Source organism: Syngnathoides biaculeatus, chromosome 3 (assembly GCF_019802595.1).
Source record: "Syngnathoides biaculeatus isolate LvHL_M chromosome 3, ASM1980259v1, whole genome shotgun sequence".
NCBI lineage: Eukaryota > Metazoa > Chordata > Actinopteri > Syngnathiformes > Syngnathidae > Syngnathoides > Syngnathoides biaculeatus.
This window is the reverse complement of record NC_084642.1, coordinates 31,127,556-31,151,826: the sequence shown is the minus strand read 5'-3', so window position 1 is coordinate 31,151,826 and position 24,271 is coordinate 31,127,556. Positions and strand designations below refer to the sequence as shown.

Here is a 24,271-nt window from a genome sequence, read left to right as displayed (position 1 = left end):
TGTAACTAGACCTTTAAATATGCTGCTCGCTGTTGTCAGGCCCACAGTGCTGGTTGTAGACCTGTTTCACTGTTGGGCTTGAGCTGGGGGGCAAAGGGTGTTTTGTCAGAGGAGCACAGTTTTAAATGCACACACACACACACACACACATTCAGGTGTCAGTGCAATATCACAATTTTAACATTTAAAGTACATACTATAGCACCAGTTTAGTTGTAGTTTGTAGTGGTTTGATGACGTGAAAATTATATTTTAGCAAATGTGAAAAACAAAACATGAGAAAGCGGGAAGGGGGGTCACTGTCATACCACTCTGGATGGATAGATAGATAGATAGATAGATAGATAGATGATAGATAGATAGATAGATAGATAGATAGATAGATAGATAGATAGATAGATAGATAGATAGATAGATAGATAGATAGATAGATAGATAGATAGATAGATAGATAGATAGATAGATAGATAGATAGATAGATAGAGTTGGTATTTTTTAAACTCAAGAAATATTTTCAGTTGAAAAATGCATTTATTTTTACATTCTCTATTTACAGAGTGTACATTAACAGGAAAAGTATCTGTTTCATTCTTTCACATTCTCCGCACAATATCAACGTCATCAATAGTCACCCCTGCGCCCCATATTGAATCAAACATTGAAACCAAATAAAAATTTTAGCTACAATACAGTGAAATTACATTAGTGGGGAGAAAAATGACACGAATATCTGTTACACGGTTTTTACAAAATGACAGTGTTTTGATTTTTGTTGTCTATTTATGATGATTCGAATAAAATAACATAATTAAAAAAAAAAAAAAAACACTTCCGAACACTTCTGTCACATTCACGATGAACAAACGATGCTGCAAACTCAACTTTGAGATTGTGAATGACACGGATCGATTTTGGCGCTTGAAAATCCTTTGCGACCGACCACAGACAAAGTGCACTCGACGTTGTCAGGAGTCCGGGCTGAGTGCGTCTTGCAGCCATTGTCGGTTTTGGCGCACTGAGCGGGGGCCCGCCAGAACAAAGTGCTGAGCATCTTTCTGATCTCCGGCCTCGTGAGACAGTACAGCACCGGGTTCAAACAGCTGTTGGCGTGCGCCAAGCACACGGTGACCGGGAAGACGTACGCGTGCACCATGTAGTAGGAACGATCCCAGTTGACTGCGTTCAATTTGACCAAGACGCCCCAGAAGGTGATGGCGTGGTTTGGCATCCAGCAGCAGAAAAAGGATAAAACGACAATGGCCACGGATTTGGTAACTTTGGACCTCCTCTTCCGGTTGCCGGAGCACATGCTCTTGCGTCGAATGAAGCGCAGGAGCATCAGGTAGTTGACGGAGACGATCATCAGAGGGATGATAAAAGCCACGAGGATTTTTTGGATGTGGTACAGGGCCAGCCAGTCGTGTCCCTCCGGGAATTTCAGAAGGCAGAGTTTTTCTCCGGCTACCACGGTGATCGCAGAGAAGACCGCCGTGGGAGCCGTGGCCGCAGTTGCCGCCAACCACAGCACGGCGCACACCCACTTGACCCACCTCGACCATCTGGGCGCGGAGGCCTTGAGCGCAGAAGTGACCGACAAGTACCTGGTGACGCTCATGGCCGTGAGGAAGAAGACGCTGGCGTACATGTTCATCACCGTGACGGACAGCACCACTTTGCACATTGCGCCTCCGAAGGGCCAGCTGAAGTCCAGCGCCGTGTCCACCGCCCAGAAGGGCAGGGTGAGCACGAACAGGAAGTCGGTCACGGACAGGTTGATGATGAAAAAGTTGATGGCCGACTTCTTCCGACCTTGCCCGAGCCGCATGAGGTAGAAGACGAGCAGGTTCCCCACCAAGCCCACGGCGCACACCACCGAGTAGACCACGGAGATGAAGATCCTCACGAAGGGACTCCCGTCCGCGCCATCGACACGGAACGTCTCCTCGCCAGGCGCGCTCCGGTTCAATGCGTCACTCTCGTTTAATAGAGCATCCATCTTCACCACAGAACCCTGCGTGCCACTCAGGACGTGTCAGGATTGCTGCCCATCGTCGCTCGTCTTTGACGGACGGCTGAGGGCAGCGTGAGCTTTTATAGGCTCGGGATGGGCTGGCTTGCATCAACGTGTGTGCAGCTGAATCACCGCCTCATTTTGTGCTGGATGCACAGCTCGCCAAGGGTGTGCGTAAAAGGCGCACACGGACTGACAAAGAGGCGTGGGAAATAAAACATAACGGCAATCAACGGAAAAAAATAAATAAAAACTGATGAAAATGGAGCAAAATGTTGGTGTGTATTGTTTTACATCAACAATGAAAAAGCAGAGCCATCCAACCTAAACCGTGTTGTTTGTGTAGCAGACAGATACAGTCAATATGTCTGGTGACTCATTGTGTGAGTGTCCTTTTCTCTCCCTCCTGCTCATTGACAGCTGAGATAGGCCCCAGCACTCCCCCGACCATCGTGAGGATAAGTGGCTCAGAAAGTGAGGATAAGCGGCTTAGAAAATGGATGGGATGGATTGCGTGGATGATGGATGCGTTTTTCTGCGTTCTTCCACTAGATGGCACACAAATACAGTCAGGGTCAAAACCTTTGAATTAGCCATCCATCCACCTATCCCATCACCCATTTTCGGAGCCGCTTATCCTCACGAGGGTCGCAGGAGTGCTGGAGACTATCTCAGCAGGTGACGGACAGGAGCTGGTACACCCTGGACTGGTTGCCAGCAGATCGTAGTGTACATAGAGACAAAGAGCTGGACTCAATCACACCTAAGGGCAATTTAGATCACTGATTTCCAACCTTTATAGAGCCATGGCACATATTTTACAATTGAAAAATCCCACGGCACACCAACAAAAGTAAATTTCTCCAAAAATTGATTGATTAATTACTGTATGTACTTCTTGCCATCTAATAGAATAGCATTTTTTTTTGTTCTGTCTGTCATTGTGCCTCACTGGCATAAATAGATGAATAAAGATACATTATTTCTTGGAATAATGTTCTTTTTTTGGTAGCAATTACATAAAATTGGATAACTTCCCACAGCACACCTAAAGAGCGCTCACGGCACACTAATGTACCCCGGCACACTGTTTGGGAACCACTGATTGAGATTATTCAATTAATGTGGCATGTTTTTGGGGATGTGGGAGGAAACCGGAGTGCCCGGAGAAAACCCACGCAGGCACTGGGAGAACATGCAAACTCCACACAAGCGGGTCCGGGATTGAACCCCGGACCTCAGAACTGTGAACACTTTCCAGCTGATCCACCGTGCCGCCTCCTTTTAATTGTTTTCATTGACTTATTCGTTTCTTTTTCGTTTGTTTTGGTCTTGTTCTTACACCTCCCCCGTCATCGCGTTGTTTAATGGCACCGTAATTGAATTAAACACGTGTTGAATGACATACTGATGAATGTGTGTTTAGACAGTAAAGTCGTGAACCCGGGGGAGTCCTTCGTGACCCAAGATGACTTTAATGTCTTGGTGGTATGCGCATGCTGGTTGCTCAGCACTGGGTCGGGTCCAGTGGATTCACTGGGATTCTCCTTTAAAACGTCTTGCAGTTGAGCAGAAGAGAAAGCCCATTGTCTTGGTCCCACCCATCTGTGGGGGTGGTTCTGCTGCGAAACTTTGCAAAGTTTTCTAGCTGTCACAAGCTGACTGTGGCGAGAGGCGGATGGAGAAACAACAAGTCAAGCACGGGGAATGTATCCAAAGTAGCGATGAGGCTCGAATTGCAGAAAGTGCTGTAAAGTGTGCGCTCGCTCCAGCCACGGAACCGACATTAGGCACCGCGTTAGAAGCAATAAATGAGTGTAAACTTCAGCCAAAATGACCCGATTGGACTGCGGGCGTCACGCTGGACGTGGAGCGTCTCCCATCTACTTTTTCGTGCTGCTTTTCACCGTGCTGGACAACTGCAAGTCTGGGCTGGGATTGCCACGACAATCAGGTCAGTCAAGCACTCCAACCAGCCTCCTTTCACGTGAATTGTAAAGCACTATCATTAAAAAGATGTTCTTGTACTCATTGGCCTATACCGATGTATGGAAACGCATAAAGCAGGTGAAGTGCCAAGCCAGCATTCATCCCTTTTATACAAAGAAAGAGCAACTGTGCTTGGACTGAGCACAGTGAAGCACCCCCCCCCTCACCCCGCACTCCCACCCCAGCGAAGCATTTATGTAGTTTTTAAATGCCCTTGAACGAAGCAGACCGCAACTACATGTCCAACACTCACATCGATCTCTTAGTGAACAATAGAAAAGATCACTCCCAGCAATTTTTCTTTAGTAGCAAATTTGAAGCTCTCTTGATTAATTATTGCACCAATGTGAAAGTGCAGATTCGAGCAAGTCACATGTCACATGCAGTACATCGAAGGTCAGCATCACATGCAGCATAGTGGATGTGTAGTGGTTAGCACATCTGCCTCACAGTTGTGAGGTTCTGTGTTTGAACCTTGGCTGTGGCCTTCCTGTCTGGAGCATGCTGGACTGTCCCACATTCCAAAAACATGCATGTTGGGTAAATTAAATTAAACTATACTAATTGGGTTTCTTTGTTTATACTGCAACAGCATAAAAAGCATTGTACACACTGAAGCTATTAAAAATGACAGGAAAACTGGCACCAAACAAAGAAATGGTCGATCTCAGAGCTAAACGGTCTGCTGGTTGCCCTGGAAACGAAGATACAGTACTGTTATTCTTCTCATGCCCCGATTGAATAGCTCTTCTTTTCCTTGTTCTCTTCCCACCGTGGCTCCAACAGAGAGTTTTCTCCAGGATCTTCCTCCATATGAAGTGGTTAACCCCACTAGAGTGAATGTCAGAGGTCACTTCCTGTCCAACTTCCTGTCTCATCATGCTCGCCGTGTACAACGTCGCCGTGCCTCAGAGGAGTTCGTGGACCCGGAGAGAGTTTTCTACCAGTTGTGGCATGGCGGCCATAGTTTGCACTTTAATTTGACTCTCAACAAACAGCTGCTGGCCCCAGGCTTCTTGACGGAGCGTCGCTATGGTGGCCTTAAAGGGGGAAGGATCCGCCCACCTGGAGCTGCACAGTGTCATTTCCTGGGTGAAGTATGGGACGGGACTGCTGTCAAAGGGAGCGCAGCGATAAGTACCTGCCATGGACTGGTGAGTTGTACACCAGTCTTTAAAATCACACTTTACCCATCAAAAAATATTGAACAGCTTGCAGCAGGAGCCCATAACTGCACAATTGGATTTACATTTTCAATCATTGAGCATGTAACCTTCCTCCATCCAACCATTAATTTCGATACCACTCATCCTCACTCTGCACCTAGCTCAGCTAACTATGGGTGAGAGGGGAGCACCGTAAACCGGTCACCAGCCAATCACAGGGTACATATAGATGGATACACTCTCACTCACAAGCAAATCTCCAGGCAATTTGGAGTCTTCATTTAACCTGAAATGCATGTTTTTGGAATGTGAGATGAAACCTGAGTACCCAGAGAAAACCGACAAAAGCATGGGCAGAACATGAAAACTGCAAACAAGAGAGGGCAGCTTTGAACTTGTGTCTTCAAAACTGTGAGCTCGATGTACTAACCAGTCGTTACCATGCCACACATGCCATATTTTAATAATAAACAGGTGCATGCAACCTGTTAAAAGTAATTAATATCAACACAACAAGTAGAGGTACTGAAAAGTAGTCTAATTTTAATTTGATTTTAAAGCTTCATATTCAAAGCAGTAAAGACACTCTTCCCCGATTGCCATTGCGCTTTTTTTCCCTTCTCAACCTCCCGCTGTGGAGTTCTGTCTCACTTAGCCACTGACTCGCAGAGACACGCTGAGCTTGTTGTCAAAATACCCGTACCAACCGTAATCAAATCAAGCAAAGCACGCACGCAAATACTGTAATAAACGCAAGGAAAGCTTGCTTGCCACTAGCATAATGAACTTGTTCGCCCGTACATGAATAGATTTTCAATATGCTTTTGCGCCTTCACCAGAGCCCAGCAAAAAAAGGCAAAGAGCCGCATGCAGCTTGAGAGCCATGGGTTGGCCACCCCTGCTACACGTTCAAGATTTTTGGGGATCACCAATCAGCGAGTTTAACAACTGAAAATCGATCACAGATCCCATCACAAGATGGAGCAAAACAACTATTTAAATTACCTGTTACCTGTTTACTTTATGCTTGTCCTTAGTTGCTCAATATATTATAATAATTACAATAAATATTTTTTTTTTGTTCCTCTATTTATGCCAGTGAAGCATAGTGACAGACAGAACAAATTAATGTTCTTCTATTAGTTGGCAGTAAGTACATACACTAATTAATTTAACTACTCTTTGTGTCATTTTTGTTTGTTGGTGTACAGGGTGACTTTTAATTGTAAAATATGTGCCTTGGCTCCAAAAAGGTTGCAAATGACTGCTCTGGTCATGTATTCTAAGATGTCAGATCAAATTAACATTACAACATGACAAATAATCCATTCATTCATTTTCTTAGCCGTTTATCCTCACAAGGACAAAGTCCACACAGACGCAGACCTCAGAACTGTCAGGCCAACACTTTCCAGCTCCCCCACCGTGCCACCACTTGACAAACAATGTAATAAAAATGAGTTTATTGGAATTAAATTTCCTCTACCACACTGAAACTTTAAAGCATGAATGGAAACAACAGTAGCATGTATACATACAACCGCTGGCACGAGCGCTGGTACGAGCGCTAACGCTTGATTTCTAGGTGGCACAGTAGTGCAACTGGTCACAGGGTTCGCACGCGGCCCTAAAAGTCCCTAAAAAACCCTAAATTTCCGAGGGTGCATTTAGGGGTCCCTAAAAGTCCTTAAAATAAACCGGTCAAGCCCTTAAAAAGGCCTTAAATAAAAAAAAACAATCAAAGGGAGGACCTCTACTGCCAAAACCCACCCTAAAAAAATTAAGCTTTAATTTTAAAAAAAAAATAGACATCCGTCTGGTGTCCAAAACAGCTGTGTTCACAACTAGTCGCCATCTTGTCGTCGATCTTCCATTGTTTGTTTCCGTGAGTAAGCATTTGACTTCGTCGTCGTTACGACGTAGTGTAGTTCTTTGATCGATCCAACTTGTATCATGGGGAAGTGCATTTTTCAAGATGCTTGGGTTGAAAGTGAGGAGTTTGGGAGCTGCGTTCGTCGCGATCCAAACAATCGGCACATGTTCTATTGTTATCTGTGCATAGAGCGTTACCTGCTTGGAAAGATGGGCGTCAAAGCACTGGAGTCGCACCGGAAAACAGGAGACACGGTGATTTGGTGAAGACTGTCTCATCTTCCGTTAGTATGAATCTGTTTCTGTCAAAATATCAAGATAGCGAAGCATCAACTTCAGGCAGTGGTACTGGCAGTGCATGAGCACCTACAGTTGTCCAGTCATCGACTTCAACCAGCCAGAAGTCAGGCTTTATGAACGTAATTCAATACACAAAAACGGACTCGTTAAAGGCAGAGATCATTGGACTTTAAAAGTGATCTGCAGCCATTACAGTTACAAATCTTGTGAAAATAATTCAAAAGTTTTTGCAGTCATGTTTCCAGACAGTGACACTGCTAAAAATTACCACTGTGGGGAAAGGAAGACTTCGTACCTGGCTACATTTGGGATCGCTGCCCACTTTTCATCTCTACTGAGGCAGAAAGTGAAGGCTGAATCAGAGTATGTCCTCCTCTTTGATGAGTCTCTAAATCATGAGATACAAGAGAAGCAGGTGGACATTCATCTGCGATTGTGGATGGATGACCGGGTCCGCACTTGCTACCTCACCTCTGAATTCCTCGGATATTCAGCAGCAACTGATCTTCAGGAGCGTCTGGACCCTATCGTGTGTGACTTCGGTCACCAAAAGCCGCTCTAGCTCTCAATGGATGGCCCCATTGTTAATAGGAAGCTGTACAATTCTATTCAAGAACAAATAGAAAAGATGACCACCTGCCGCATGCTGCAGACTGGAAGCTGCGGTCAACACATCCTCCATAATGCATTTCGAATCAGTTGCATGCAGCTGGATGGGGGGTGGAAGATTTTCTGTCCAGCCTCTACAACTTGTTTCGCGATGCACCTGCCAGGCGTGAGGACTTTAAACAAGTCACTGGATCCAACACTCTCCCTCTCATGTTCTGCAAGCACAGATGCCTTGAAAACATTAATGTGGCAGAGAGAGCCATTACCCTGATGCCACACGTACGAGATTATTGCGAGGCAGTAAGGACGAAGAAGGTCACCTGTCCAACCAGCAGCTCCTTCACTGTTGTTCAGAAAGCAGCACAGGACCCCATCTTTGTTGCCAAGCTTCACTTCTTTCTTATGTGCGCCAAGCTGTTGGAACCATTCCTGAAATTGTACCAGACTGACAAGCCTATGCTTCCCTTCATCGCAAAGGACATGGGCACCCTCATCAAGACTCTGATGGAAAAGTTCATCAAGCCTGAATTCCTTAAAGAAAAGGCAGCCTCCCTCACCAGCCTTGTCAAGATTAATGTGGGTGACAAGTCACATTTGTGGATCTATCAAAAGTAGGCATAGGTTTTGCTAGTGAAAGACTGCTTCTGAAATCTGGCATTGCAACTGACCGTGTAAAGCAGGAATTTAGAATGAGCTGCCAAACTTTCCTGGTAAACATGATAGAAAAGTTGCTGGAGAAGGCCCCCATCATATACAGTTTAGTCTACCTACTAAGATGGATGGACCCTTGGCTGATTGCCATGAAAGATGAGAAGGAGAACAACAAAAAACTCCAAAAAACCTTAAACATCATGGTGGATCACAGAAGGGTGGAGGAAAGCAATTGCAACAGGAGTCTGTTCCAGTATTCCAGACTGAGTGAAAAGATCCAAGAAGATGAGGAGATTAGGGTCGCTTTCTCTGATTTCAACATCTCTAAGGACAGGCTGGACACGCTCTTCCACTCCACTCTGCATCAGCAGGAAAGCCAGCAGTTCCAGGAGCTATGGGGCGTCATAAAGCAGCTGCTGCTCCTGTCCCATGGAGAGGCATCTGTGGAAAGAGGCTCCTCGACAAAGAAGGAGGTCACCGAGGACAATCTAAGCAAGGAGTCACTGATTGCTCGGAGGCAAATAGTGGAGGGGATCCAGGAATATGGAGGGCCTGACATGGTGCCTATCACAAAGTAGCTGTTTGTTGCTGTGTCTTCTGCCAGAAGTATTTACGTCCAGCATCTAGAGGAGAAAAAGAAGAAGAAGGATGCATCAAAACAGGCCGAGAAGAGGAAGGTAGCTAAGGCAGAGATAGACAGCCTCAAAGCCAAAAAAGCCAGAATAGAGACTGACATATCTATGCTTATTGAGAAGGGTGACAGGCTGTGTGAGGAGGCAGAAGAAAAGAGGAATCTGAGGTTTATCAACGAGGCCAATGCACTCAGAGGCAGAGCAAAGGACAAGAGAGCCACTTTGGCACCTCTGCAGCAACAAATAGAGGAGGCACTGGGTAGGCTCAAGGAGCTAGACTCGTAGGGGTGCTGAGACAGACATCAGTAGAAGACATTTGTAAATATGTGTATATACTGCGGTTGTAGTTAGAATCTGTTTTTCTGTAGACTGTTATGTGAAGACATTGACAATGGTCATATCAATGAGAACTACCACAAGGTGATCACTGTCAGAGGTACTGGAACCTTTGATGAACCAAGCATGGTTGCTGGCACCATTGGATGAGTCTTTTTTCCTTATTCTTGATTTGCCACGATGGCCCTAAATTTTTCGTGTCGGCCCTAAATTTTTTCAGTGTCAGCCCTAAATTATTCTTGTCAGCCCCTAAGAATGCCCCTAAAAAGCCCTTAAATTTTTTGGGTCAGAGTGAGTATGAACCCTGGGTCAGAATATTGGCCTCACAGTTCTGATGATCGGGGTTCAAATCCTGGCCCTGTCTGTGTGGAGTTTGCATGTTCTCCCTGTTCCTATGCAGGTTTTCTCTGGGAACTCCAGTTTCCTCCCACATCCATTATCAATTATTATGATATTTATTCAAAATTCATAAAGTGATATAATGGGAAAAGTTTGAAAAAATGCCTTTTTATTGTCACAACTGTACACATATATAATACCACTCAGATGAGATGCAATTTGTAAATATCAGGACTGTGGGTTGTGTGGTGAACATGGCCCTTCCAGTCGTGTTCTCTAAATTGAGAATTGTTACCTGGTGATGTAGCATCTGCATAATCCCTGCTGCCTATCCATTGACGCTGAACCTCACGAAACATTTGCGCAGGTTCAGCAACTAATATTCTCACACACACCAGTAACTCTTGAATTATGTAGAAATGTCATAAGTTGGACACCTTTTAAGGCATTTTCATTCAAACTGATAAGAAAGAAGCCATCGAAGAAGAATTCACGAACTACTTTGGAGATTATTTGATTTGAGTGAGAGAGAATGAGTATTTCACCACTTATGTCAATATACAATATTCTTCTAGAGATTTTTTTCCAATTTTTCGGATTTCAAGAAATCTTACCAAATATAGTTTTCTTACTCCATTGGCAAATAATGTCATGGGTTTCTAGTCATAATCCTCTCAAAATAAATACATATTTCTGACTTTTAGAGAAAGCTGAAACAATACCCTACACATCAAAATAAAAATTAATAATAATAAAAGAGGTTTATACTGTGCAGCACAGGTTATATTCTAGTATTACAACATTGATGCCAAGTTGGAAAAGTTCAAAACTAAAATCCTCTTGGTTGGATAGTATTGTAAAATCTTCAGAGTCCATTCACAAGTGCGTGTAAAGATTACTCAACATTCTTGATATTGCAGAAGGAGATACGGGTTAGCTTTAGATACTTAAGAATTTGCATTGAAAAAAACAAACCGATGGTCAGATATGGCCCAGTGTGACTCAGTAGAGTCAGAGGGCCTAGTACCAGATCAGTGGGCAGGACTCAGAATATGGCTGTTTAAGTTAGTGAATTGTTGTGGAGGTGCAATCATTTTTGACATTGTCCATATGGATGTCAAAATGCAACCATCTATTTTATTCGCCACATACCCTGGCCAAGTCTTCGCGGAGAGGAAGCTTATCCCAGCGGACAGGTAAAATGCAAAAATCTTTGAATGGTTGCCAGTCAATCACAGGGCACACCTAGAGACATCAATAAAGAAACTGCTGTGTATGCTACACCTTCAAATCCATCCATCCATCCATACATCCTCACACATCCCCAAAACCTGCATGGTAGGTTAAATGAAGACACTAAACTGCCCGTAGGTGTGAATGTGAATAGTTGTTTGTTTCAATGTGTCTTGCAACTGGCTGTCTCACAACCCTTGTGAGGATAAAGGGCTCAGAAAATTGATGGCTGGAAATCTGCACGTCAATATGTATTTTTATAAACTTATGTTTTTCTGTGTGAAGAAAATGTAACTGTTTTGCCCAATCCCAGCGGTCATTATTGTACTCCTCAGAATCTTCCGCATTGCTTAGTTTATGTTAAAATTCTCCCACTGGCCCCATTTGGGATACTCCCAGAACTCACTTAAAATGTTTTTTTTTTTCACCCTTTCCCTGCCTCTTGTGTTTGCATGTCTGTATAAAGTACAGGGCAGTACACAAAACTATTTTTTGAGAGGAAATCAACACAATTTGTTGAGAGATTATATATGCAATGATAAATACATTTAACCTTCACACTCCAAAATATGATCAATGGCATTTATTGTTGAGTGGATGACATTTCCTTATAGCACAGGTGTCCAAAGTTTTCTTTCAAGGGCCACATACAAAAAGATCAAAGCATGCAAGGCCCACTTTGAGATTCTTTCCCACGCTAAAACCAAGCCATCATTCCAAGTGTGTGTGTGTATATATATAGTGAAGAAAATAAGTATTTGAACACCCCGCTATATTGCAAGTTCTCCCACTTAGAAATTATGGAGGGTCTGTAATTTTCATCGTAGGTGCATGTTCACTGTGAGAGACATAATCTAAAAAGAAAACTCCAGAAATCACAATGTATGATGATGATGATTTATCTGAGTGATACAGCTGCAAATAAGTATTTGAACACCTGGGAAAACCAATGTTAATATTTGGTACAGTAGCCTTTGTTAGCAATTACAGAGGTCAAACGTTTCCTGTAGTTGTTCACCAGGTTTGCACACACTGCAGGAGGGATTTTGGCCCGCTCGTCCACACAGATTTTCTCCAGATCAAACAGGTTTCCGGGGTGTCGCTGATAAACACGGAGTTTCAGCTCCCTCCAAAGATTTTCCATTGGGTTTAGGTCTGGAGACTGGCTAGACCACACCAGAACCTTGATATGCTTCTTACGAAGCCAACCCTATGTTTTCCAGGCTGTGTGCTTCAGGTCATTGTCATGTTGAAAGACCCTGCCAAGACCCATCTTAAGTGCTCTGACTGAGGGAAAGAGGTTGTTCCCTAAAATCTCACAATATATGGCTGCAGTCATCCTCTCCTTAATACAGTGCAGTCGCCCTGTCCATATGCAGAAAAACACCCCAAAGCATAATGCTACCACCCCCATGCTTCACAGTAGGGATAGTGTTCTTAGGGTAGAACTCATCATTCGTCTTCCTGCAAACATAGTTAGTGGAATTATGAGCAAAAAGTAAAATTTTGGTCTCATCTGACCCAAAACTTTCTCCCATGACTCCTCTCTATCATCCAAATGATTATTGGCAAACTTAAGACGGCCCTTGACATGTGCTGGTTTAAGTAGGGGAACCTTCTGTGCCATGCATGATTTCAAACCATGACATCTTAGTGTATTACCATCAGTCACCTTGGAAACGGTGGTCACAGTTCTTTTCAGGTCATTCACCTAGTCCTGGGCCGATTCCTCACCTTTCTAAGGATCATTGAGACCCCACGAGGTGATATCTTTCATGGGGCTCCACTCCGAATGAGATTCACTGTCATGTTTAGCTTCTTCCATTTTCTAATTATTGGTCCAAAAATTGACCTTTTTTCAGCAAGATACTTATCTATTTCTCCATAGCCCTTTTCAGCCATGTGGAGTGTTACAATTTTGTCTCTGGTGTCTTTGGACAGCTCTTAGGTCTTGGCCATGTTACAAGTTTTAGTGTTACTGATTGCATGGGGTGGACCTGTGTCTTTATGCAGCTGACAACCTCACACAGGTGCATCTGATTCAGGATAATACATGGAGTGGAGGTGGACTTTGAATGGCGGACTAACAGGTCTTTGAGGGTCAGAATTCTAGCTGATATGCAGGTGTTCAAATACTTATTTGCAGCTGTATCACACAAATAAATTGTGAAAAATCATACATTGGGATTTCTGGATTTTTTTTTAGATTATCTCTCTCACAGTGGACATGCACCTATGATGAAAATTTCCGATCCCTCGATGATTTCCAAATGGGAGAACTTGCAATATAGCAGGGTGTTCAAATACTTATTTTCTTTACTATATATATATATATATATATATATATATATATATATATATATATATATATATATATAATATACTGTACAGCAACACTCCTGTCCAGCAAGTAGTCTTATGTTTAACCCTGAAGATAGATGCGGCTCTACTCCGAGCTCTTCCCGGATGACTGAGTTTCTCACCTGATCTCTAAGGGAAAGCCCGGACACACTGCGGCAGAAACTCATTTTGGCTGCTTGTATCTGTGATCTTGTTCATTCACTCATGACCCACAGCTCATGAACATAGGTGAGGGTAGGAACGCACATCGACTGGTAAATTGAGAGCTTCACCTTTTGACTTAGCTCTCTCACACGCTGCACTGTGATCCGCTTGTTTATCTCCCACTTCTTCCCTCACTCATGAGCAAGATCCCAAGATACTTGAAGTCTTCCACTTGGGGCTGACTTGATCAAGCCAACAGAACCACTTCTACAAATAACAGAGATTTAATGCTAAGGCCACTAAACCGGACCCCCTCTATGCCTCGTCTGTGGCAAGAGATTCTATCCAGAAACATTATAAACAAAATCGGTGACAACGGGGAGCCTTGGCGGAGTGAAACTCTCACAGAAAACGGGTCTGACTTACTGCCGGCAACAGCCCGTGTCAGGGGTTCGGTACCCCATACTCCTGAAGGAATACACAAACGTCTCCCCGAGGGACAAATGCCTTCTCCAAGTCCACAAAATACATGTAGACTGGTTGGGCGAACTCCTATGCACTCTCAATGATCCTGCCATAGGTGGTCCACTGTTCCACAGCCAGGACGAAAACCATATTGCTCCTCCTGAATCTGAGATTCGACTTCCTGATGGATCCTCCTCTCCAGCATCTCTGAATAGACCTTGCCAGGGAAGCTGAGGAGTGTGATTCCCCCTGTAGTTGGAACACACCCTGGGGTCCCCTATCACTTCCAATCCAGAACCACTGTCCCCAATGTCCATGCGATGTTGCAGAGGTGTGTCAGCCAGGACACCCCCACAACATCCCAAGCCTTTTGATTTGACCCCCCCATCCACGGGGCCATGCCATTGAGGAGCTATTTAACCACCTATGTGACCTCAACCTCAGAGATAGCCCGACTCAAAGAACCCAGACTCTCCTTCCCCGTAGGAAGGGGTGTCGGTGGAACCGAGGAAGTCTTTGAAGTATTCTCCCCAATGACTCATAATGTCCTGAGTCGAGGTCAGTAGTGCCCCATCCTCACTATACACAGTGTTGACAGTGCACTGCTTTCACCATCTGAGACGCCGGACGGTGGTCCAGAATTTCCTGTAAGCTGTCTTGAAGTCATTTTCAATGGCCTCACCCAACTCCTCCCTCCCACGCTTGGGTGTTTGCTTCAGCAACCACCAAAGCTGCATTCTGCCTGGCCACCCAGTACCCAACAGGTGCCTTGGGAGTCCCATGGGTTAAAATGGGCTGATAGGACTCCTTCTTCAGCTTGACAGCATCCCTCACTTTTTGTGTTCACCAACGTGCTCGGTCAGGGGTTGCCGCAACGACAGGCACGGATCACCTTGTGGTCACAACGCTGGTTGGCCACCTCAGCAGTGGAGGCGCTGAACATGATGACGTGGGCAATTTGGTGACAGTCTCGAGGCCTGGCTAAGGATGCCATGGCTTCAGGGGGCACCACAAAATTTGGGAAAAAAATGCACCTTTAATATATTATAATTATATAAAAACTAGTTCTTGCGGTCAACTCTTAAAATGCCAACACCGTCAGAGACACAGATGGAAAGCAATGTCTGATTTAATATTGTCAAAACAAATGAAAATATATAAGCAATTTTTAGGAGAACATCATTTGTGTTTGAAGGAAAACTAATTCATTTTTTAAGGGGTGGATGCGACAAACGTTGCAACCCGCAAAGCTATGGACTCAGAGTACCGGGAGCACTTCATGAAAAAAATGACATGGCGCAGGAAGAGGCTAAATCAATTTCAGTGGACTCATGGATTATGTTTTCTGATAAAATCGAGAACAAAGCAGTGACATACTACTTGGAGATATATACAGATTACGCCAAAGGTTATTTCACTCATTACAGAGTCATGTCCAGAGGTTTTAATTTGTTGTATGTTGTGAGACATTTTGTGATTTAAATGAATGAATTGCCAGATTTTAAATTTAGGTCGGATCAATTGGCCTCATTGTTTTTAGAGTAACTTGGGATTTCCTTGAAAATCGAATCTTGCAGCTCTCACTTTGTGACTTGATCCATCCTCTGCAAATAGCTACCCTGCCTCCAATTAATTAGCATTGTGTAGTTGCTTTCTAACTGGCTTAGGAAGGATTGGCCTAAACATGATATGCTAATATACCCAAGACATCCATGACATGGGAAAAAGAAATACAATTTTGTGCGCACAAACCACTTATTTGTACCCACAACCTAATACTTCTGTCGTGCTTCATTTGCACAAACTACAGTACTTCTTCATGCTCACAAAATCAAGGAGAGGACAAGACATGTAGAGGGGGTAGAGCGGTAGAAAGTTTAGCTTCCTGACAGCCTGATGAATCTTGAGTCTTGAGTCGGCTAGTCCTGACCCGAAGACTCGGCAGCCTCCTGCCTGATGGCAGTAGACCGAAGTGACCGTGTGATGGATGCGTGGCATCCCCCATAATGCGGAGGGCTTTGCAAGGGAGGCAAGTGCTGTAAGGTTCCGATGATATTCTCAGCTGCCCTCACTGTGCGATGGAGAGCTTTGCTTATGTGCACTCCCAGAATCTTTGGAACAGGAACAGCACTCCCAGGACTCACCATATGGTATTCTATACTGCCATGTTCCTGTTATCATTTTTACAAAAAACAGAAGTGCTGTAAACTAAGCTAGAATAGTACCCTGGATGTTTGATGGATCCTGATCCAGAGCATCCTGACCCTGGAGGCTCCGAATGAGCAATTCATAATAGAGAACCAAATTGTATTTGTCTGCAATAACATCTTATTTCTGAGTAAGATTACAAATAAGATATCATCATGCAACCATTCACTGCATAGTGATAGTCTAGTAACTGTTTGATTCTTCTTGAGATAATGTAGGTACTGTATTACCCTCCTCCTTACACATTTCCTGTCCAACTTCAACCAGCCTAACTTCAGGTTTCAGATTGTCTATTTCAACTATTGAGTTAAGTTCTTAGTACAGTACGTGACCTTGGTGACAGATGTTCAGCATTCAAGTAGAAATTCTACAGAAATCATCTTTTAAGTGCCACTGTCATGAAATGCATGATTTTTAGTATGTTATTAATGAAAAAACGGCAGCTGACATGGACCCACGCGTTTTTTCACCACCAAACATGATTTTGACGTATACAGCTTTTTGTAACTCCCTCCATTAAAATCCTCTCGAGGGATTTGATTTAGAGAAGAAGCAGGAAGTGACGTAAAGGACAGAAGCGCCCCCAAGTGGACTCTTTTGTTTCCATTAGTTTTACCTCCTGGAAGGTAGGTCATTGTTCCTTCGTGTTAGCCAAAATGCCGGCTCCTTGCATTGCTGGACATTACTTGAACACTCGGCAGGATGGATTTACCCTTCCTCAGTTTGAAAGAGACCCGGTTCGTCGTGAAAAATGGATTGCACGGGTGCAGAGGACAAGAGCTTTGTGAGTTCCAAATGACAGGTAGGTGTGTATACAGCTACTAAAAAAAAATAGTTTGGGGTGGACCACGTAATCAGTCTCTCATAACGTAACAAAAGATCCGCGTATGAAATATGTTGATGTGCGCGTCGGACAGCGTCGGGCTGCTGCGTCGCTTCGCCAGCGAAGGCTGCACTTCGGGCTTGCGCACGGCGGCGGCTCTGAAGAACGCAGCTGACAATTCCTCACTCAGCAAAATGCGGCGACAACAGTAAACCGTCCTGGCTCGACGGTGTTGTTCATCGCGTACTGCGGCAGCCATGAACAACCCCCTAAAGCAGCATGACTGTGTGGCGTTCTCCTTTCCGAAGAGCTTCCGTGTCAGAAGGGGTGTGTTCGTCTCCCATGGTAGGGTGCACCACGTGTTTTCATTGGCGAATGTCCGGTGACGTCACGGACAGAGGATGCAGCCAATATAGCGACCACTTGGATGTTGTAGAATGGCACTTTGGCAACTTTGAGCATGGATGACGCGCTCTCTACTCACGTTTTTTTTTACGTATCGACATTGAAGTGAATAATGTTATATGTATTTTTCTTTGCAATATCTATTTTAGAATGTTTATAGGGATGACACTTGAACTTAAATGATGCTATATTTACTGGTACGGCATGAAATTAGCTGTAGCCTATGTTAACCCATTGAATCTGCATGACACCCCTGGGGTAATGCAAACAATACTGTTAGGGCTGTAGAGCTACAGCAGTGTACCCCCAAAATAAACATTGGTTGCCAGGTTAAAAAAGACAAACACCTACAGTACGTGACACAAAAGAAACTCAAACACTGGACTCTGGGTCGCACCAGCTACTTTAGCGGCAATTGGGTTTTGTAATTAAAATATTTTCCTTAGTTCTCCGACCTCGACTATGTTCCACGCGTCACCTGATCTTTGATATTACAGCGTCAATAATACTTTTGATAGTGTATATTCAATAGTTTTATTTAGCTTTTTACCTTAATATCATTATTATAACACAGTGGGCCCTCGAGTACCGTAATTTCAATCCTCTGTATGTGTTGTGGATTTTGAAGAATTTATAATAAAACTAGGGTTACTACTTTGTATGTGGTGAAGGAACGTGAGATATTTTTGTTGATAAAGATTAAACATATTTTTCCCCTGAAGGCCATTAAAACAATGCCTTTCGCACTATTCAACTCATATTGATCGTTCACAGGTGCATCGTGACATTTCCAATAACTGAAGAGTTATTTCACCAAAGCGAGATCAGAATTCTCAGAATTTATTTGTGCACCAAATAGATGACGGAAGGGCAAACCTCAGCAGGGGTAGAGGACGATCACACAATAAGACAGCCCTCAGTTTTAGAGCTGAGTGAAATTGCACAGAATTAGTTCATTGAGGTACTGTTGGTGGAAAACAGAAATATGGACTCACCAAACCACCATGGAATTAATGATTTGAGTTTCCAGAAGTGGATCTGTGGAATTAAATTATCCATCCATCCATCCATCCATCCATCCATCCATCCATCCATCCATCCATCCATCCATCCATCCATCCATCCATTTTCTTAGTCATTTCTCCTCATGAGGGTCGCGGGAAGGCTGGAGCCAATCTCAGCTGTCAACAGCCAGGAGGCAGGGTACACCTTGAACTGGTTGCCAGCCAATCGCAGGGCACATCGAGACAAACAGTCGCATTCACATTCACAACTCAGGACAATTTAGAGTGTCTAATTAATGTTGCATGTTTTTGGGACGTGGGAGGAAACCGGAGTGCCTGTAGAAAACCCACGCAGGCACGAGGAGAACATGCTAGCTCCACACACGCACGTCCGGGATTGAAGCCTGGTCCTCAGAACTGTGAGGCCACCGCTTTACAGCTGCGCCACTTGTTTCTTAAACGACACATTACTGTGGGCAATCTGCTTAATTTGGGAACAAGTGAAGATTTTGATGCGGTTATTATTACAAGGGAGAAAGAAAGGAAGGCTGTAACTTTCAATGAAACAGAACTTGAAATAAAAAAAAAGAAGATATTTCACTTGTTCAAACAGTGGGTCATTCTGTCTGCTTCTGAGGCTCACAGGGGAGCCACATATTCCAGCCCTAGCAGTCTCTGAATCACAACAACCCCTAACTTCTTGCGCTGTGCTGCTGATCATAAGAAGCCACTCTCTCACTGACTTAATGAGTCCATTATAAGACCCAGAAATTATTGTATCTGAGGTCAATATAAAATTGCGTTTACCAAATGCAGCGCTTGAACCGGGACAAGAAAGTGATGTGTTGCCAGAGTGCCTCAGAATTTTGGAGGAATTTCAGCTGCAAACAGGGAGGTGAAGTGAAAGTCCCCATTATCAGGCATGACTTTCAGTGTGAATAATGGCAGGCTATAGCTCGAGCATTTGTGGTTGGATGGAGAAATCTTGCCTACTTCCCACTGAAACTTGCAATAACATTTCTGGAAGTGATGCTATACGGCTTGACACCCAGTAGTTTGAAGGATTCATTTTTGCTCTTTGTATCACACAAGGAAGGAGATCCTTTTGAAGACTGAAGGACTTTGATTCCGTAGAGTCTACGGCGTAGACGGATGAATTATTGGATATAGTTCATGTTCATAAATAGAAGCATGTCCCTACCAAGGGCACATTGCTCACCATTTTGACACAAATCGGACATAAATTTATGATTAAAGGCTAAATGCATGGAATCAGGTGTTTGCTTCCTGCAGTGGTTTCTGTTGCTTGTTTACTACCACCAGAGGGTCGGCATCATTTTATTGCACACAAAAAATAAAAAACAAGAAATGCAAAAACAGTGAAGGATCACCTAAACTTTTCAGAGGAGATGAAAGCAACCCAGTCAACAGTATCTTGTTACCTAAAAAATGAACACCAGGGAAATTGATTGCAGCCCTCTCCAGCGTTTCCTGGATAAACCCATATTGGGTTCAGTAAACCACAGATTTCCTCAGCCGTCCAGTTTCACCCATGTGAACGTGTACTAAATCGGCCCACTGGTTTCTTCATCCATCCAGATTTTCTCAGCAAATTTAATGACATTCTCACAAGCTCGATGTGTGTGAGGATAACTTCCCAACTGTGTAGGCTGTGAGCGGCTGTCTGTTCTGGAGTACCTTTCACTCAAAAGTGAAATACTGTGCTCTTGGATCCAGATAACAATATCACAATCCAAAACGTACTGAAATGAACACACACTCTATTGAAATGTTCTCATACGTTGCCGAAACAATCTCATGCGCACTACTGTAGCAAAAACCCTCGCACACTCCTTACTCTCACACATCTGTGATTCCTTTTTTCAAATGTCTGAAACACTATACTAATTACTGAAACACACACACATGATTCAAATGTTCTCACGCACTACTGAAGTGCTCTCAGACAAACACTACTACACATCGTACTAAAATCCTTTTTTATACTCAAACACATGATTCATTGGTGTTTTCGAGTGTTTCAGTAGTGGGTGAGAATTTCAGTAGTGTACGACAGTATTTCACTATGTGTGTAATAGGTAATCTTGAATTACGGTACGTCCGTAACAACATCTCATACGCTTGTGCCTTTCTTTTTAATGTGGGTCATTTTATTTGACCTGGATTAAAAATGCTGTGTGCGTGTGCATGCATGCCTTTGTGTGTGTATGCGCATGGGGGGGGGATACAGTGACCAAGTGTGTTTCTCCGGGCACTCTGGTTTCCTCTCACAGCCCAAAAACATGCAACATTAATTGGACACTCTAAATTGCCCCGAGGTGTGATTGTGAGTGCGCCTGTTTCTCTCAATTTGCCCTGCGATTGGATGGCAACCAGTTCAGGATATACCCTGCCTCCTGTCCGTTGACAGCTGGGATAGGCTCTCGAGCACTCCTGCGACCCTTGTGAGGATAAGCGGGTAATAAAATGGATGAATGGATGGATGCATACTTAAAAAAGTCTTTGGCATATGTTACAGTAAGTGTTCTTATGTTCACTCGTGAAGTGATAAAAAAATATAGTCAAAGATGACATAAAATGTGCACCAGGTGTCATTGGTAACTCTTCCTGGTAGGCACATAATGAGAATTTAGCAATTCAAATGTGTAAATGAATCATCCGGAAATGTGAGTGGTCTTTTAAAAAGGAGCAAAGGCACTTCTTTCCCCATTTTCGTAAAAGCAGCCCATTATTTTCTTCTTCTCTGGCTCTCAAAAATAACAAATTTTCATGGTTGTGTCAATTGAAAATTTACCTCATAGGTTAAAAGAAGACTCCAAACCTTCCTTATGTGAGACTGAGTGTAATTTTTTGTTCGTCTATATGTGCCCTGTGGTTATCTGGTGACTAATCCAGTGTGTACTTCGCCTCTCGCCCAAAATCAGCTTGAACTCATCCATGACACAACTCGGGATAAGTCAAATAGAAGATAGACATAGTGTTCCAGGAAAAGGTTTTTAATGATGTTATTTTATGGTGCATTGTGCTCTTATGTCAATTGTGCTGGAATAGACAGAGCAGAATGTAAATTACATTTGTTTCACCATCATGATGTTTGGGTGAATATCTGATCATTGCTGTTTTGAAGTGACAGATTTCTTACATCCCTTAAGGCTCCGTCACACCATGACGTTCTGGCTGACGTCCTCTGAACATTTCAATCGTTCTATTTTTCAGCGTTCTCAAACGCAGATGACACATGTGGCGTGTGATTAATGTGTGTCTAACGCATGACTTAAAGTATGTCTAACGCACGAAAAGCGTGTAACAGCGACCAAATAAGATACCCCTAAAAACCATTCGCATGTGCAAACGTGTCATTGGGGCGTGACGAGCGATTTGTCAACGTAAGACGAGTGTGTTGAGCGTGTGACCAATGGGTGAATAACGACAGAAAAGCGTTTTGCTGGTGTGGAATTTTTACAGTGGAACCGGCACTAAAAACGTAGGAAAGTTCATAGTCACTTCAGTTGTTGTTGTGCGTTAGAACAGTGAGCATCATGCCGCCGAGAAGAAAAAAAGTTAGGGCGCGGACTTCAGCAACTAGCGCTGCTAGTAAGAAAGCTAAGCCTCTTTCATCAAGAGCATTTTGTTTGGAGGAAAAACAACAGCAGGAGGAAGAGCACATCCGCGAAGTCACGCACCATGTGACACCCCCTGGGGACCCTAAACACCTTGCAAACCCCAGTGAGGACGGTCCGACAAAGAATAAAAAGAAGCAGAGAAAGGATTGCAGGATCCTGGGCCGGGCTGTTGAGGATAGTCTGGTGGAGTTTTCCCGCGAAAACGAACTGCTGCTTTCTGGATCTTCCATAGTAGGTTCTCTCTACTATAGCTTAATATTAAATGGACCTTGCTTTTACAAAGCATCGGTTTATATACCCATATGCATGGAAGTTCGGGAAACGCTCGAATGACACTCAATGGAAACCAAACGACGTTCGTTTCACTTTGGTTACACGCTGTGTGCGCTAGGGGATTGTTCAGTAGGCGTTGACAGGTTGCCAGTGAGTCCTTCACTGCAAAGCAAACGATTAAGTGACAACCAAGTAAAGCTCGAGTTACGACTAACAATAGGCAAATGCGTGCAACGCTCGGCGAACCTTAGTAAAATGTTTCACGGATGTTCTTGAACGTTCTGCAGCGTTTAAAATTAAACTATGATGAACGCTGGTCTCGGTGAGAACTTTTGTGCATGTTCAAAACTTTTTTTGCGGACCGGCGCTCTCCGCCGATTCCCAGCGATCACTGACGTTCACTGCCGTGGAAACAACACTAATTTGGGGCTATCCCGGCGATCATGGGCGACTACCAACGTTTTCTCAAACGCTATAAGACGCAGGCCAGAACGTCATGGTGTGACGGGGCCATTAGGAGGAATGGCACACAGGAAGAATGCTTGTTTAGAATTCTTTGTCACCATGGCATGTTTAGCTCCTGTTTATTTATTTATTTAGATTAAATTTCTTAAACCGTCTGCCTACACAAACTGACAAAACTGAGCTTTTTGGGACAGCATATTATCTCTTGTTGGAAGACACAATAACATGTACAAATAGACGAGCATAGTGTACTACCTTCTATGAAAAATTGAGGTTTTCTTTTTCCAGGGGTTGCTTTGCTCAATCCATCATAGGGTGTTTGGAATCAGTATTTGTTACAAATCTGAAGACTGTCAAGGCATTTTTGGAGCAAAATGTGCTTCCCACAAAATGTACTTGTAGCCACATGTAATGTGTCCTCCAAAGACCCAACTACATTACACACTACATTAAAAATACTTGCCTTTACATGATCAAGATTTTTGGGGCCGATCACCTATCAGCTAGGTCAAATAATATACTGTATAATTGATCACCGATCTGATCAGAAGATGGAGCAATATGTGTCAGGTTTAAACAGCCTAGGACATTCAAAGTAAAATTATCAAGGAAGGAAGACAAGAGGAACTTCTGGCTCGTGAGGAGAATGTGGGATGTGTCTCTTTCACAATCTCCAACCCATTCTAATAACATCTCCACATCTCCAGATTTTTATTCCTTAGCGTGGTCCACATCACACAAAGCAAATTGTGACAAAGCAATCGTGACAAAAATAGTCAATGTGAGTCATTGCGATGTCTTCACCATCCTCTGAATATCAGTCATTGTTGTCTTCTGCATCACTGTCTGGTGTTTCCATGGCACCCAATGTGCCTTTTGATTGCGCTGCATCACATAAGCATTAAAAATCCAAGAAAGCAAATATGAGATAACTTTATATCCAATTAATCCAACATTTTCCTCCTGTTTATCGAAAGTTTGCTTAAATTCTCACATCACCCAAAATAGACACTTTGCTAGATCTTCAACTACTTTGATACACTCAGAGGAAAAATGGTTGTTTATGCATTGTCATAACATAACATATCTGGAAACACATCGGACAAGTCAGCCAGAATACTCCCTTATGATTTGTCCCCAGCAAAGGATACATCTACGCCATTTTGTTTTCCATGAGTGAGATTGCTGTGGCAATAATTCAGTTTTGGCAAGATTGCAGACAGCAGGGTTCGCACGCGTCCCTAAAAGTCCCTAAAAACTCCAAAATTTTCGAAGGTGCATTTAGGGGCTCCTAAAAGTCCTTAAAATCCGCGAAAACCGGTCGAGCCCCTAAAAAGGCTT

General features: G+C 43.6%; 2 protein-coding genes across 4 annotated transcripts in view; one reads left to right on the top strand and one right to left on the bottom strand.

The window, feature by feature from the left end:
• Positions 1-877: 877 nt before the first annotated feature.
• LOC133497500 (relaxin-3 receptor 1-like) lies at positions 878-2,168 on the bottom strand. Its single transcript, XM_061813395.1, has one exon. The coding sequence runs from the start codon at positions 1,994-1,996 to the stop codon at positions 878-880; it is 1,119 nt and encodes a 372-aa protein (XP_061669379.1). The 5' UTR covers positions 1,997-2,168.
• Positions 2,169-3,667: 1,499 nt separating this feature from the next.
• The window catches only part of LOC133498474 (A disintegrin and metalloproteinase with thrombospondin motifs 7), a 122,908-nt gene continuing 102,304 nt past the window's right edge, over positions 3,668-24,271 (top strand). For all 3 annotated transcript variants that reach the window (XM_061815340.1, XM_061815339.1, XM_061815341.1), the window contains exons 1-2: positions 3,668-3,965; positions 4,787-5,154. In XM_061815340.1, coding sequence (XP_061671324.1) covers positions 3,845-3,965; positions 4,787-5,154 — 489 coding nt within the window. In that variant the 5' untranslated portion in view covers positions 3,668-3,844. The remainder of the gene's footprint in view (positions 3,966-4,786; positions 5,155-24,271) is intronic.

Excerpts from the sequence above, each read along its gene's own strand:
- LOC133497500 (XM_061813395.1), bottom strand. The coding sequence starts at position 1,996 with ATGGATGCTCTATTAAACGAGAGTGACGCATTGAACCGGAGCGCGCCT.